Source organism: Glossina fuscipes, unplaced genomic scaffold (assembly GCF_014805625.2).
Source record: "Glossina fuscipes isolate IAEA_lab_2018 unplaced genomic scaffold, Yale_Gfus_2 226, whole genome shotgun sequence".
Lineage (NCBI taxonomy): Eukaryota > Metazoa > Arthropoda > Insecta > Diptera > Glossinidae > Glossina > Glossina fuscipes.
In genome coordinates this window covers 565,709-582,386 of record NW_023998569.1, presented here as the reverse complement: position 1 = coordinate 582,386, position 16,678 = coordinate 565,709, and the positions used below count along the sequence as shown (strand labels likewise).

At 33.9% G+C, this 16,678-nt stretch overlaps 1 protein-coding gene across 1 annotated transcript; it reads left to right on the top strand.

Annotated features, from left to right (window-relative positions):
- Positions 1–750: 750 nt before the first annotated feature.
- Positions 751–16,445, top strand: LOC119642581. The gene is made up of 4 exons (XM_038041767.1): positions 751–831; positions 14,483–14,518; positions 15,906–16,018; positions 16,083–16,445. Exons 1-4 carry the CDS (start codon positions 768–770, stop codon positions 16,434–16,436), a joined length of 567 nt encoding a protein of 188 aa, XP_037897695.1. The 5' UTR covers positions 751–767; the 3' UTR covers positions 16,437–16,445.
- Positions 16,446–16,678: the final 233 nt, after the last annotated feature.

Below are 16,678 nucleotides of genomic sequence, written 5' to 3'. Positions count from 1 at the left end.
GACTAGGGGTGACCAAATGAAAATTTTAAAAGCTTTTTCCTGTAGCTGCAAGTTTAAGTAAAAAGCTTCCTTTCAAAGCTTTTGATAATAAATTGACGATTTATTCAAAATAAATGTTAAAAAGATAGTTAGCCATCTGTTGCTTCCTTTTCTATTTATTCCTACACAACTACGTTTAACATGTTTCGCTGTTGTTCTTGTTGTTTGCTTTCTTAACTTTTTTATTAAACTTAACATCCAGTGTGGAATTATTTGTCACCTCCTCTTTAAGCAACCAATGACTGACTGCTCGCTTCTGCGTTATGCGTATTAATAATTATATTTTCTATTTTGCATGCTTTCTAATCACCTCGTGAACGTTAGCCTTATCTAACTTTCTTTGTTAAATTGTTGAGTGTATACGTGTGCGTAGGAAGTTGTTGTATTCTTTTCATGTACGACTGATAAGTAGCCGTAAATTCATAAGAATTCATAAGCTCTGCGTCTATGTTTTGTTTCAACTATAAAATCCTTTGCAACTTTCATTCTTGTGGACAGTTTGAATTTAACCTGAAAGCCTAACGGAAAAATCGGAAAATTTGAAATTAGTTATAAAAAAGTAATATACATATATATATATGAACATATATATCTTAATAAAATTAATTTTGGAAAAAAGAATTAATTATAATAAATAACTTAAAAGTACATTTGTGTTACAAGAAAAGTTTTTTTTTTTTTAAAGATTAAAGCTCAAATAAAAAAGAAAAAACACATATATATAAAAAATGAATTTTAAGAAATTTCTCACATTATTTTGGATGTTTTTGTTACTTGTTACCGTAATTAAAGGTAATTTACAAAGAAAAAAAAATCACTACAAATGAAAACACAAAATAAATTGCATTTTACTCTCCTAGTAGGAGTTGCGAAAAATAAAACTGCAACACCGTTTTTCCGTTAATTCGTGAACTTTGTTTAATCCCTATCAAAAATAATCTATTTTTTAAGGCATTGCTATGCCGCCATTTAATTCAGTTATTGAAGCATTTTTATAAAAATTTTCACAATCGTCTTAAAGTTCTTTTTTTCCGATTTCTTTTGTTCTTCCCTTCACGGCAAGAACAATGGATTCATACCGCTTGGTGCCGTCTTATGTCTCTAGAGCGTCCCACGACATATCGTCTTTAAAAATATGTGCAGCTTATGCCTTACCCAACTTAATACTATCGTTAATTTTCTTTTCATCCAATCTTCAACAACGTGGCAAATATATCAGTTTGCCTAACAGATCCGTCCTTCTTCCTGAAGATATTTATCACATTTTCATTGGATATTACTACTACAAATTTAGCAACGGGCGATGCCATTGTGAAACTGTATATCTTTAATAAAGCAAATGTTTCCTTAATTATAAAATATATAATAATTTAAAATACCCGCTTCCTGAATTCTATATTTTAAAAAGCGAAGCTATTTAAAATTTCGTTCCCTTTACATTCGCTAAACGGTGGAGCTCTTGTCTCATTTGGTTCTAAGATATGCAAATCCTAAAAAATCAACTAAAACGTTGCACAGATTCGCTAAATCGAAGCGTAAAACACAATTGATACCAACACATATGCGTTGTGATAACAAAAAATTATACGAATCCATTTGAAATAAAATCTGGTTTTACCGGTTTGTTTTTACCGAAGAAGAAGTTTTTATTGCCCTGCAAGACTTAATATATTGCGCTAGGCCGGGTCGTGATGGTATTCCATCTTGCATTCATATTAATGCCGATAATGTACTCTGTAAGCGACTAGCAAATGTCTGCAATGCATCGCCTTCTCCCCCTTATGGAAGACTATCTATTTAGTATCTTTTCATAAAAATGATAACAGTCAATGCATCATTAACTGCAAAGGCCTTGCTAAACTTAGTGTTACATCAGAATTATATCAGTCGCTTGTAACTAATCGGTTGATTCGTTCTGTCGGTCGGAGGTTTCCTCATCGTAATATGGGTTTTACTGTGGAAATTCTACCGTTACAAATCTACTAAAACTTTCTAATTATATTTTTAAGGCTTTTTCCGAAAATAATCAAAGTGATATTATTTTCGCAAACTTTAGTAAGGCATTTGATTGAGTTAATCGTGACCTTCTTACTTCGAAGCTGCCAAAAATTGAATTTCCTGATTGTGTAGTCATATGCTTTGCGTCGCACTTATCGAATCGCACACAAAAGGTAGCATATAAATTTGTCTATTCCGAGATGATATTTGCTTGTTCCGGAATACCATAAGGCATTTTTTTGGTAAAGGTTTCGGTAATAGAAATCGTAAGCCCACTTTATGAGCGATGGCGTTGATTACTGAAGAGGAGGGATCAGCGGTACTAAAACTCAAAAGTAGGCATAATAACTGGTTCAGATCCCACTCCCGATGTCGCTATATTGACTATAGTATTATTAACGACTGGCACGTTCTCATTAGCTATAGTGCTTCCTTGATTGCGAATATAGATAATATTGTAAGAAATTAAATTTGCATTTGATATAATATATACATTTGGGGCCCTTGCTTTTTTTGTATTTATTAACAATCTTCCTGGAATCAGTCAGCACAGTAATATTTTAATATTTACAGACGACGTTAAGCTACTTCACTCTATTCGAAGCGTAATGGATATTGAGATTCTCACTCGCGATTTACTACCGTTGGTATACTGGTGTAGAATTAGCCTAATGTTACTGAACCTTTCCGTTTGCAGACACATGCGATTTTCACTTCTTAGGAGTATCCTTCGTGTTTAAGCTGATAAAGAGAGACGATAGTTCCCCATTTTTGTTCAGGCAATTATTTTTAAACGCTTCGCCTCGTTTTTCTAAGCATTATGTTCCAATTAGGCTGTCTCAGTGTCTCTCACAATACGGGGTTTTTTCGCCTTTTGTACATACGTTTCATTTTTAGATACGGTAGCCCCCTTTAAAAGAAAATTTCTAAACACGAACTGATTAACTGGTTTTCAGTTGTGTTATATATACATTTATTTTATAAATATATGTATTTATGTGTAGTTACAGGATTTATTGCAATTATTAACCATAGGACTAAGATTCGGAGAGCATTTGCGTCTCTGACACATTTTCTGTTAGTTTAATTTTGTATTAGTTTATTGCACTTTTATTTTTTCTTTAGTTTTTTTTTGCTTTATCTTTTGGACTTACATGAATTGAATCATATATTTAATTATTTATCTATTTATTTACTAAATATAGTATTATTATAGTATTATTTACTAAATATTGTAAATAAATAGATAAATAAATAAATTTTGCTTTCTATGAATTCTTCACTGCTGTCCTGCAATAATAGCAAGTTGCAAACATTTGGGCTGAACGTTGTTTGACATGCTCCTCTCTATCATCCATCCCTCTTATCACTAGATCCCACATCTCTTCTATTGCTTTACACCGAATGCCGCTTACCGTTAGCACCTCGTCCATTCGACGTAAAGCTTATTAAAATAGAATATTCGCGAAAAATGCGAAGCATTCTAGCTCAGAAATGTCTGTTGCGGATCCACTAAGTCAAGTTTATAACATTTAGAATTCTTTCATTGGTCTGTTTATGTATAGACTATCACTGATTTACTTTATCATCTTTGTTTTGAAGTCGCACTTAGTCGTTTAGGTTCGGGACGCAAAGCAAGACCAAAAAGCTAAAAAATTTTTAAATACAAGTGCAAAACAAACATATAATTTTTCCATCTGATTTGAAGGTTACGACGTAAAATTTTTTCTAAGGGTCTTTTGGGAAAATATGCCTCAATTTGTGAACTGACATGTCCACAGTTAAAAAAGACTCACAGTTTATTAATGCCATGGACAAATTTTGAATAATGGTTTCTTAGTAGTTATTAAGCTAATTTCGTCGCTAATATCATTTAATCCGTAGGAAACGGTGAATACAAAGTTATGCAGCACGAAACTTAACGTAAGTAATTAATTCATCTGCTTTCCTTGGACATTCTTAATATTTCTTCTGTCTTTATGAAGGAAATTGCACATATCTAACCTGAAAAGATGATAGTAATAGTAATTGAAATGGTTAAAAAAAGTAAAGTCCCCTCGAACTGAATCCGACAAAATACAATAAACTGCTTTACATATGAATAATTCGCCATTTGTGATAACTATCTATTAAAAGATTTCGTCGAACGAGTTATACAATTTTCTCCGATAAAACCGTCTACCATGGACCAACTCAGATTTTATATTGTTAAAGAATTCAACTAATGTTGTGCAAGATTTTCCTTACCATGATGGCAATTTTAGTCAAAATTGTTCGTGTTTTACGTATATGTTGTGTTTAATGGAAAAAGAGCAAAATTGGACCTATCGACGACCACAATAAGTATATTAAGCAGTGTCAGATTAAAAATAGATCATTTTCGTATTAAAAGTTCCCTATACTGAATTTGGGTTTGCCGAGAAGCTGATAGCCTTCGATTATTATTGAATAGTTCTTTTTCTGCTGAAAACAGACTACTGATCAACGACCATAGAGTCAAAGGTGGAATCCGTCCCTGCAATACTTTAGCGATCATCGTTTAGGTATGATATTGATGCAGCATAAAAACGAAGAAGTGGATCGAATTTTTGTTTGCACGTTACTTTGTTGCTACAATTTTGAAGAATTTGCTACTCCAATTTCTTTAAATTATTCTAACGATTGTGCTAGTATTTTACGCACAAAGTTTACAATTTTATTTAATTCTTCTCTTAGAGAAGGGTACTTTTCGGAGCAGTGGAAGGAGCCCTTTTTAATTCCCCTGCATAAGGACGGCACTAGAAGAATGTCGAAAATCATAGAGAGAGTATAGAGCCATTGCTAAACTACGTGCCCTATCTAAACTATTTGAAATTCTTTTTCCAACCATCATTGATGTCGGTTTTATGACCCCTTCAATATGGCTAGATCAACTACGACGAAACTGCTTGACCTTGTTTACTCTCAGTTGGTAAATAAACTGATATGGTTTACACTGACTTTTCTAAGGCGTTTGATAGGGTCGAGCATAAACCCTTCTTACATAAATTGTATTGCATAGGTATTTCTTCTAAATTACATCTTATCTGACTGATCGCACATTGGGCGCGTCATTTGGCTCTTGTAGATCACAGTCTGTAGAAATCATATCTGGTGTTCCACAGGGGAGTCATTTGGGGCCGTTACCTTTTATTGTATTTATTAGTGACATACCGACCTGCGTTAAATGCTCTAATGTGTTAATGTTTGCGAACGACGGTAAGTTATTTTCCTTTTTCTGCTTCTTGCTTTCTATACCTGAGGCGAGAGCAAGCGTCGGATTTCTGACCTTTCCGAGCTTTATGCTTGTTGCGAATGTAATAATATGTCACTTAAATTAAAAAAACCAACCAATTAATGCTTTGCAGGGGAGTTCCGTTTGCTGTTGACTGCTACAGTGTTACTCATAAGGTGGAGTTTGTTTCTAACTTCATGGATTTGGGGGTTATACTCGATTCTAAATTTTGAGCTTTAACTTGCAAGTCGAAGCTACCGTTAACAAAGCGAGAATTCTGCTGGGGTTGATTAGATCTTAGTTGTAGGGATTTAACAACTCTTATATTAGTAAGAAGTTATTGACCGCATTTTCTAAGCCTTTATTAAAGCGTTCCGTCGACGGTTGATCGCTGAGCTATAGGTGCTACATTTATCAGATTGCGTCCGTATAAAAAGTTCAGATGGAACCCGGCAATACCGCTGCTTTCTTATGAGAGTCGTCTTAAACTTATTCACTTTTCTTACTTGGAGAGCAGATGTAACTGGTTAGACGTCTCGTTTATTATGAAAGTGTTATCTGGTCAGCGTAACTCGCGGTTTTTATTGAGTGAGATTGGTGTTCATATTCCGACGAAAATAACCTGTACTAATTGGCTTGGTAGGCTACGGCAGGCTCTCAGTAATTATGAGGTTCATCATCCGCTCTGTGTTGTCGTTCGGTCTCTTAATGATTATCTTAATTTTTATATGACATGACCACGGCGTGAGTTCTTAAAGTAATAAATGGAATTGTATATTACATCGCCGGATGGTCAATCTTGTTGCTATTGCTATGGTTTGTTGTGGTTCAATTTGTTGCAACTACAATTTAAATGTTTTCCTTTTTTGTTGTTGAATTGTTTTTATCAGTATTATTTTTCATTCACGTTCCGAATTATTTATAAACAAAGTGTTGTAACCAATTTTGAATAATAATAATAATAATAATAATATCGTTACGAAGAGCACAAAAGTAAAGCGATTGGCGTTATTAAATATTCGTAAGGCGCGTAATTACCGGTAAGCCTTTGGAGAACGTAGGTTCACTAGCAAATAACATTGCGCGGTTTGATTAGACCAGCAATCGAAAGCCTTTTATGAAACGATATTATGCTGATCATGTCTAAATTTTTGTGTAGTATGGTGGATAAACTATCTCTTCATATCGTTAGGGTGTCAGTTATCTCTTGCGACTTTGGTTTTCCATTATCGAAAATAATTTTTAGGACTTTTTCTTTAAATGTTCTGATATAGTCGCCTCGTATGAGTGTTAATGAAGGAATTCGTTCATCACAATCGGCCCCGTAATATTAATTCGGTAGCTGTACACCCTCAGGAAAGTAAATGTTTCTTCAGACCCAGTAAATTTCATTTATCAAAAGTTGGGGGCCTTACCTCAAAAATTTGACCTACGTTCCTAAATTTGGTGAACACGGGGTTTTCCTATTTGGCCTTCACTAAAACTACGTTAAAACCGCATTTGCATTCGTCGAAGTCTCTCCAGATTTTCAGAAACGATCGATTAGATCGCACTGGTGATGGTGTTTTAATTGACATATCTGATGCTGCCCCGTCCTAGTCCATTGAAAGGTCTTAACCTAATGATCTGTATCATAGCGTTGAGGGAAATCAATTCACCACAAGTCACTTGGTGTCATAGTGATAATTGTCGCTGTGTGTGCCCCGTTTCAACATATAATGGAGCTATCAAGTTTTTTGAATATAACCGTAGTCCTAATTGTAACGGCAGATTCCTAGATCATTGTTTTCCCAATTTCCCGGAGATAGATACAAATCGCCACTTTTTAGTTTACCTGAAGATACATACCATCAAGCAACTTTATTTCCTTTTATTATAGGCATAATGGTCCGCTGAACTATTCTAAAATGCCAAAAGCAACTTCCTCTAATAAACGTTATGATTTTAATAAAAGCAATATTTTACTACTTGAATCGCATCTTTCATCCATTATGCTCGTTTTCTCTGCTAGGAATATTGAAACCTTACTGGCACCGTTCTATAATGTATTAAACCCAGCTATTTCTGTATCCGTTCCAATAAAGCAACCACGCCTTCGAAGCAAGTGCACGCCATGATTGAACAAGAGAATTAGATATTGCAAATATAGCAAAAACTAACTTTTGAAAAAATTTACAAAACGTGGTTCTGCTTACGTCTATTTTGCGTATGCAAGGCATAGATTTAATTACCTCAACCTCCAATCATCTTGAAGTTCAGTTGATAAAATCCTCACTACTTGCTAATCCTAAATGTTTTTATAAGTTTTTCAACTATAAAAGAAAAAACTCCATATATCCCTCGCATTTTTCTTTCAATGGCTTATAGTCTTTTGGTGACATTGAAAACTCTAATGTCTTTGCTGAATACGTCCGACGAAATTTTTCAGTTGCTGATTCCGATTTAACTGTTAACTATCCGTATCTGATAATTAAACCGATTTCGATTCATAACTTGGGCAGTTCAGAAAATGACGTTTTACATGACTTGAGGTCCCTAAAATAAAATCATGCGCCTAGATCTGACGGGATTCCATTATGTATACTTAAATCGTGCTCTGTAATATAAGCAGTCCTTTGGGTTAGAAGAGTAGTTTCCTACTTATTCCAATTCACAAATGTGGAAATAGACATCGCGTTCAGAACTATAGATGCATGGGAAAGTTGATTGTCTTGCCTAAACTGTTTGAGAGAACTGTTACTCAGCATTTAGTTTTCGCTATCAAAACCTATATATTTTTCCATTCCAGCATGGCTTTCGGGAAGGAAAATCTACTGTCACGAATCTCTTAGAGTTTACTCGATGTACGTTAGCGATGTCAAATTGTTTTCTTCTTTCTCCTTGGAATCGCAATCGTATCAGCTTCAAATTGACTTAAATAATTTGGTCACATAATGCTCGTTAAATTTTATGAAATTAAATCTAAATGCAAATGCTTCCTTTCTTAAGACAAAAGTCAGGCAATGGTTCTATTCGACTAAAGATCACGTTTTAATTTAGACATTGAGCTCTTTTTGATAAAACTAGGTACGCGCTTGGTTTCAATTCTTACCGCTTACCCTTAGGAATTTGGTTTGCGGCCCGCTTATCTTTCCTTCTCCTTATGAATATAGGTTGCTTCTGTTATTTTTACTAGCGCTTGAGAAGCATCGATTTATTCTTGGTGTTTCTTTCTTAATTGAGTTAATTAACACACACGGTCCACATTATATGGTGTGATAAGCTTTAATATCGCTAACTGCTTCTCCAGTCACTTTATTTTCATGAACTTGAGTCAACCTAAATATAATTATGAGAAATTTAACGTTCGGGGTTGTTTGCGGGAATCTAAATGATGTCTATCACGTAATCTCAATATCGGATTCTTCAAAGTCTATCAAAATAACTTTGCTTAATACGCGCGATTTGCCTAACTTGCAATCTTATCATATCATTACGATTCGAAAATTAACTGGTGTTTTTTATTGTTATCGCTTACCAAGCTTTTGCATGTTGGCAATGATATAGGAGTTCACTTGCAACTTGGATCTGTGCCGATTTTTTTTCTTATTTATTTACACAGGAATTAATTTAATTGTAAGTGTGTTATTTTTTTGTTTTTTTTTTTATTTTCCTTATATGCCCTTGTATGCTTGATACTAGTTTTTAGTAATAATTAGTATAAGATTTACTTTTAGGAATCAATTGAATTCGACTGCTCATTTATTTGAGTTGAGTTTCATGTGTAAGTACGTAAACATATAAATAAAAAACATGTTAGAAACTGCATTTACATGTTAATCCCGAGAATTATCGACGGATGCGTTAACTATCCGAAATAAGGCTAACTATCCAAGTTAAGAAAGATATTTGATATAGATGTACGAGTGTTTAAGGGGGCAAACCATTATAACTAAAAAAAAGAAGTATTTTTGACAACTTTTTTGGAATGGACGGCAAAAGTATTATAATATTTGCCGGGGATATATAGAAAAAGCGTAAAGTACTGGAAGCATTTACTTTGAGGAGTTGCGGCGCAAGTTGTGTAATTGATGCAAATTTGAACCGATAAACGCAACGACTTTATGTCCCAGATACAGTCATCTTATTCGAAGCGGTTTGGTAACAGCTTACAGTTTCACGAAAAAAATTGGTTTCGAGTAATGAATTTCTTTCACATACTTTATTAGACACATAAAAAAAAAATGTATCCGAAAATGTCACAATGGCTTCTCCTCCTTAACGACAATACATGGATGTATATGATTAAGTTATCAAAAACCTACGATCACCGGCCAACTGAATTTACGTTGAAGTTTAAACCTTTACCTTAAACAGATAAAGTGTAGAATTTTCGCTAATTCATTGCAATGCATAACAATCGATGACTTTTTAGATTAATTTAACTGTAAAATGAACGTAGTCACATGTAACCCGAAAAAAAACAAAAAAAAAAAAAATTAGGATATGTGAGAATTGTCTCCATATTCATAAAAATGATTAGACTAGCGATATTATATGCTAGGTAGAGGTGCAGTAAGCTTATCATTGGATTTAATTGCTATCGTAAATTAATCCTCTTGCGAACTAGAAAACAACCATAAATAAATACCATTTGAAAGATTGTGAACACGGTTGTAAAACATGTCATGAGAACTAGTCAGGCTGTGTTTGTTGCGAAATGCAAATGGAAAAAACCAGCGTCAATCATCAAATTCGTTTAACACATAAAATTGCACAATGTAAATAAAACCTGTGGAAACTGTTGCGTTTATTTTGAAAATGACCTAACTCCATTCTTTACAAACATCTAAAAATTCGCTACTAAAATGTTTAATTAAAAATATACAGTGATGGACAGGTAAAACCACCACTTTAACAAAAATAAATTATTTTAAGTTTATGGTTAAAAAATAATTTTTTTTATTTATTATAAGTTAAGTTCTTTCTCCCTTTATCGATAGAAACGCAGAAAGTGTGTTTTGTCATATTGTTCATAAAAATATAGGCTTGCCTAGAAGACTTTGTCACACTTGTCGAAAAGCGATAATTATTACAGAAAAAAATTCCTTAAAACTAATATCCACATTCAGAAGAAGCCGAAGGCATACCGTAAAATAGACCGTAACCATCAGAATAGATTTAGGCAGAGTCGTCTATTGGTTTGCGCCTGCCCTTGAAAGAAGAAAATTGCTATTGAAAAACGAGGCAACTTTTGACAACTTTTAAACGGTGCTCGATCACGTGGGATCATATTTGTAAGTGGCCAATAATATAATATAATATAATAATAATAGCAAAAGCAATCTATAATAATAATCCGTGTATATATGTAGTAATAATTTCTTATCTACAAATTTCATCTTTGATGTCGCAATTGTGTGGTTTCTGATTAAATGCAAGTTATGTTAAATCAATTATCGCCCAAACTCCTCTAAAATTTTGATATCTATTTTGCTCCTGACTAACTACCTTAATTCTGGCCTCAAAAGTAAATCTATTTCCCGGCAAACTTACGCACACAAAAGATATCTAAACATAAAAAAATATGCTGCATTACGTAGCTAATGAAACTGGGAAGATATAATCGAAGCATCTGAAACTCTATGAAGACTCGTTACAAACAGACAAAACAGCCGACGCAGCCGAGCTAAATGTCCTCGAAATATGAAAGGATCAACTAAAAGCGGCCACGAAAAATCTGGAGGCAAACTTGTAAAGCAATAAGATACTTGCAAATGAAAGTAGAAGGGAAAAGACTCTTTGTAGCAAATGGATAATTTAATAAAAAAGCAAGTATCAAGGGGAAAATTATTAGGAGGCTTAGTTGGTCCTTTTGGTTTCTATCCTGTTGAAAACGCGATGAAAGAAAATTGTACAAACGCATACCCGGAAATTATTAGGCAGGGGGAAGTATAGAAGAGACGATGTCGCCTGCACGAGGCACTTACTGCCCTTAGGCATTTACGACGGAGGAGAATCAATGAAGAAGATGCTGCCAATAGTTAACGCGCCTTAGAATATTAAATAGTCGTCAGCGAAAATGACAAAAGCCTTCCGGTACTAAAAGACATGCACAAATCATTCGCAGAAACTCACGGAAATTTGGTAGTACGCGAGTAATTCATCAATAGAATTTGGGCGAGTTATCTGAAGCTCTCTGGGAAATAACTCTATCCACGTTAACGTTTTTTTTCCTGCTAGATGTTAAAGTAAAATTTATCAGTCAAACAAACCCCACTTATAGCCATATGAGTATGATAAATAAAACGTCACTAAATAGGTCGTGACTTTCATACATTCTTTTTGGCCTTCTGGGAAGGAAGTGAAATTTATACTTGCTTACTCCTCTTCAATATTCGTACTTTGTATTGCTATACTTCTTTTTCGCTGTCTTTTAACTCCGCCGTAACGTAAATGTAGCGCGTTAGTCCTCCTTTTATATTTATATAAATATATCTCAAGATGCTGACAATTGCCTTTAATTTTTCTCTGCTTGCACATGTCCTTAACTTACGTACGAAACGGCGAAGCATATGTAAGAATAACAAGTATATATGTGTATTTGATTAGCATCATTCTCTTGAAAAATTTTAATATTATAATGGCAACGATCCATGCCTAAGCACATATATCATGATTATGTTCCGCAGATGCACACATTATAAGCAGTTAGACGTGTGAGTAAAAATGTGCCAGTAATTGTCTAAATAACAATGTGCTGCACATGGATTTGGTTTATTCAGGTTATTTTTTCATTATATATGTATGTAGCAACAGGTAACAGCACAGCTTGTTATTCGTTTTGTTATATGTTAAAAGCTATTGTCACGAACAAAGGGTGGAGGTACACTAGATTTTTTCATCGTCGTTAGAAATGTCTTGAGGAAATTATATTAGATTCTATGTAGATTAAGTTCCGTTTGGCCGTTCATCCATTTATCCGTCATCAGTCCAAGCACCGTTCAGCTATTCACTCAACCGTCCGCTTGTCTATTGGTTATTGATGATACTTCATTTAAAAAGTTGAAGCTAACAAAACAGGAATAGACATTTTTTTAGTTTAGGTGTACTGATCATTTCCAAAAAAACTGCCGAAATTCACGAAGGAAAACGTCTAAAAATGATTGTGGGTCTTAAGTTAAAACTTACTAGTGAGATGACGTTAGTAGTTAATTTAAAAGACATATCCTTCTGAAGTAGGCACGAAATATTTATCTATGCTTCTTCAACGTTCGAACTCTTCACAACAACTATTGCTCTCGACATATATGTGCTTCAGATAGTGGTTATCTAAGTTTCGGTCTAAGATGTATGAAAACTTTGTATTTGTTAGTTGCATTTATTCAAAACTCCCAATAGGAAATTTCACACTCTCGCATCATCATACACTTATAAAAAAACCATATAATAATTATAAAATATATAAAGTTTCGTAATGGGTGTTTAATTTTTATTATTAAGGCTTCTTTTGCCTTCCGTTAACAAAAGACTGATGCGTATGTCAAGTCAAACAAAAGTATATATATAGTGCTTGTTTACCTTTTGCCGACGCATTTTTATCTCTTAACACACATTTCTTAACCAGCTTTTTTCATAGTAGCTATTATTGCTGATACAACTTGCACTTCTTAGCGATTTCCGACAGAAGAGGGGTACATAAGTTGCCTTGTTCATTTGTAACATCGTGAAGTATGCATTAATGTTCATTTAAAATGTACATGACTTCAGTCAAGATGAATGGACTCATGCAACATCCGCCCGCCTATCTGTATGTCTTCCAATCCGTCCGTCAATTTATTTTGCGTCTTCTATTCAAATTGTCAAAGTCATTTCATGAAGTTGAGTGTCTGTTTGTTATCAATTTACCCGTCTGGTATTTTTACCGCCCATCCCTCCTCTGTTTGCTCGTTGATCGCTTTTCCCCCTTTCATATCAACATATCCTTTTAATCATTTCGACATTCACTTGTCTATTCTCTAGATCGAGTTGAAAAACAGAATATTTGTCAAAGATTGCTGATTCTCAAAGGAAGCAAAAATTGCAAAATATTTTGTTCCATAATTTATATATTCTGCAAACAATTTAATTTGAGTTTAGAATAAATACCAATTTATGCAAATAGAATGCCACAAGTTTTAACAGTGTTTCAAAAACATACCCCATTTGCTTCTAATTCTAAAGTCGCTTTATTGTTCCCAAACAAACTCGATTGAAAGGTTTTTCATTCGATATTAAAAAAATGCATACTTTATCGAGAACTGCAAACTCTCTACTCCCTGCAGGCAGTCCATTATTACCCTAAGCTATGGAGTTTGCTCTCGATATTGAGAACAATAAATCGAACTCATATGATGAATACCGAAAATTCTTCCTATATTGCAAATAATATTTTTATACGTTATCAGTGCTAATGATTCCATAATCGCTTCCAAGCATATCGGCTTGTGCTTTTAAAAAAAAAGGGCGAAAAGAGAGAACAAACCCATGAAGAAAAATATTATAATAAAGTTACGTAATATCATCCTTTCTTCAAATTTAAAAACTAAATTACCATAAAAACAAATTTATAAAAACATTCTCGTACACGCGCATAAGACAAGTTGTGTGAAACTTTGCAAATTTTCTTACAATGTTGCAGCGAGTAGTTTTGCGTATTTGTTACATAACTGTTGACCTAACTCTCTAAATATGATTTAATAGGTGGCTAATGTTCGTTTAGAAACTTCCGCTCGCAAATACCACACACAACAGGTATTTCCATTAAACTGTTAAAATAATTAATAAACTGTTATTTAGATGCTATGATCAAAAAATAAGATGAATTTTCTATTTAAAGTTTGCTCTAAGTATAAAATAGTGAAATTATTTTTTTTGTGAGTACGTAATATGTTTGTACACTCTGAGTAGTATACATATACATATATACATATATGCAGCATTATCCGCGTTTTTATAAACATAGAAATGTCAGTTTTTCGGTTTTTACTGCATCTCATTTTGTCAAGCAAAGAGTTTGTTTTAAATTCTGTTTATGGAATGAATGCTCTATTAAGTCTAGAAATTTGTGAAGACGTAAGGAAAATATTCGCTCCTATGCAACTACAGTTTTATTACTCCTCTAATAAAACGATCGTTGCAAAAAAAATAACTGAACTGCATTGATATTCACAGGTTCCTGCCTGGAATATGGTCACTCATGTTGGGGAGGTAAGTGCTTTTCCATGCATAATGTAATATATTATGTTTATACCCAGAGAGGTTTGAGAGGTGAATGAGGTTTGCCAACCAGAAGTATGTGTTAGGCATTTGAAAACTGTACGCATATAAAAACGTTTCTATATGTATTCTTTATCAGTGTAATATGCTAAATGAATTTAACTATGTAAATTGTCCAATGTCTGCGCATCGTCCGTCGGTCTCCCTTCCTTTGTTCAAACTTATATCCGAAAAACTTGCGATACAAAGTTAGTGCTTTGAAGCAAACATTCTTTTGTGATAGCAAAGTGATTGAGAATGCGCTAACAATAAGCGCGATTAGCTCAACAACTGGCTCCCTATATAGTCAAAAAGTAAATGCTTCTACACAAAGCAATCGTAAAACTTTTGGTGCAAATATAGGATCTTTCAACAACAGCTAACAATCGCGCAATAGATGGGCTGTGTAGTAGACAGCGCCACTCTTTTATAAATAATAATATAATATAAAATAAACATTGTCCACATCCATCTGCATCAAGTTTAAGCCAAAAAATCACAGTCGACATCGTTCGATAACGCAAATCATCTTCGAAAATATGTGCACCAAGTAGACTGCCAGAACGAAAACTACAACAACATCTCACTCCATGTGGTTGGGAAGGCCGTTCGACAAATTCTCTTGAGTTGCTGAAGCCTCAAAAACCGTGCTTTCCCTTGTTTGCGTACACAGATAAATAAAAACGGTCCTCGTCTTTTTTATAGATTGCTAGCAAACATCATCGAATTCGTGTAGGAATCTCCTAGCTCTGGTTTATCAAACGTCGCCAAATTTAAAACAACGCACACAATAGCAAGTAGCCGTTGAAAATCTTTAGGACTTTAAATATTTCGAAAAAATTTGCTCAGCTCGTTCAACTACATTGGCCTTAATTAGTGGAGCACTCCAGAATCTGTATACCTATCTTAGAGGTTATGCTAAATAATGGTAAAACGGGTAAATTCGCATCGGCGCCATGATACAACAGGCCTACATAGCGGAAACGATTTGCATCTGTACTGCGGTGTCTGTCTATACGTCCTTCCCCTTCCCTTCAAAACTTCAACTCGGAAAACGAATTTATTTCGAATTTTTTAATATAAGAAATATCGTCTAATCTTCTAATCTATCTAATTGCTGTCATCAGATTAAGTCCCAACATCAAATAAATTAAATATTAAAAAACATTTTACCAAAGCGAAGTAGGAGGTTAGTGTTTGATATTGATGGAATCACCTCAAGCCTCAAACACAATTCCCTTTTTTGCGATATATATTGCCTTAAGGTGCTGGGTATAAGCGATTTCCCCCGATTCAATTTGTTTTCTTTTTTTCCAAATAAATTGAATTTACTTTCTAGCTCATGGCAAACGTTCAGGCCGTACAAACATATTTCGTAGCGATGTAAATCTACCAACGGTTAAAATTGATTTTCCTAATCTAAATGCTCTTAAAGATCAGCTCGATCGAAAGGTATAACGTTGTGAATTACTAATATTACATAATGTTCTGGTTTGAAATAATATTTTATTTGCAGCTCAACTATGGTGCAGGCGCAAGTGACATAGATATGCCTTTGGAACGTTCATTAGAAACACACGGTAAACGTAAAATAAATCCATCCGTGCCGGTAGAGCAAACATATGTGAGAAATGAACTTTTAAAGCAAGTAAATAAAAATATAAAAACTCAAGCGATGAAATCGTTCCGAACGAAAGAATATAATAATGATTGGCCGAAGCGTGGACAAAGTTGGGTGCGTTTCCCTCTGTATCAATATATAACTTCAACATATCTGGCAAATAATGGAAATAACGCGTTGTCACAGCATCCTTCTATCAAAAATGATCAGAAAGCGGAAGCGGAAATAATGGAAAATGAGATAAATTAAATCTGTGAAAAAAGATAAAAATAAATTAAATATAAAAAAAATCTGTAGAAACTACCGGAAATGTTTTAAAAAAACAAAAATAACCTGAAACATGTAAATATATATGGATGTGTACACCAGGCATTCTAATCTCTATCTCACTCTGCACTGTACGCAAATATTTGAAAAAGAATAACAAATTTCATCACAATTTATAAACACGACAAACCGATGTAAATTTTTCAATCGTTTTTTTTTGTTTG

Bases quoted from the DNA above. Each gene is read 5' to 3' on its own strand.
- LOC119642581 (XM_038041767.1), top strand. From the start codon at position 768: ATGAATTTTAAGAAATTTCTCACATTATTTTGGATGTTTTTGTTACTT. The intron at 14,519-15,905 runs GTAAGTGCTTTT...TTTACTTTCTAG, and splicing joins TGGTCACTCATGTTGGGGAG to CTCATGGCAAACGTTCAGGC. The intron at 16,019-16,082 runs GTATAACGTTGT...TTTTATTTGCAG, and splicing joins AAGATCAGCTCGATCGAAAG to CTCAACTATGGTGCAGGCGC.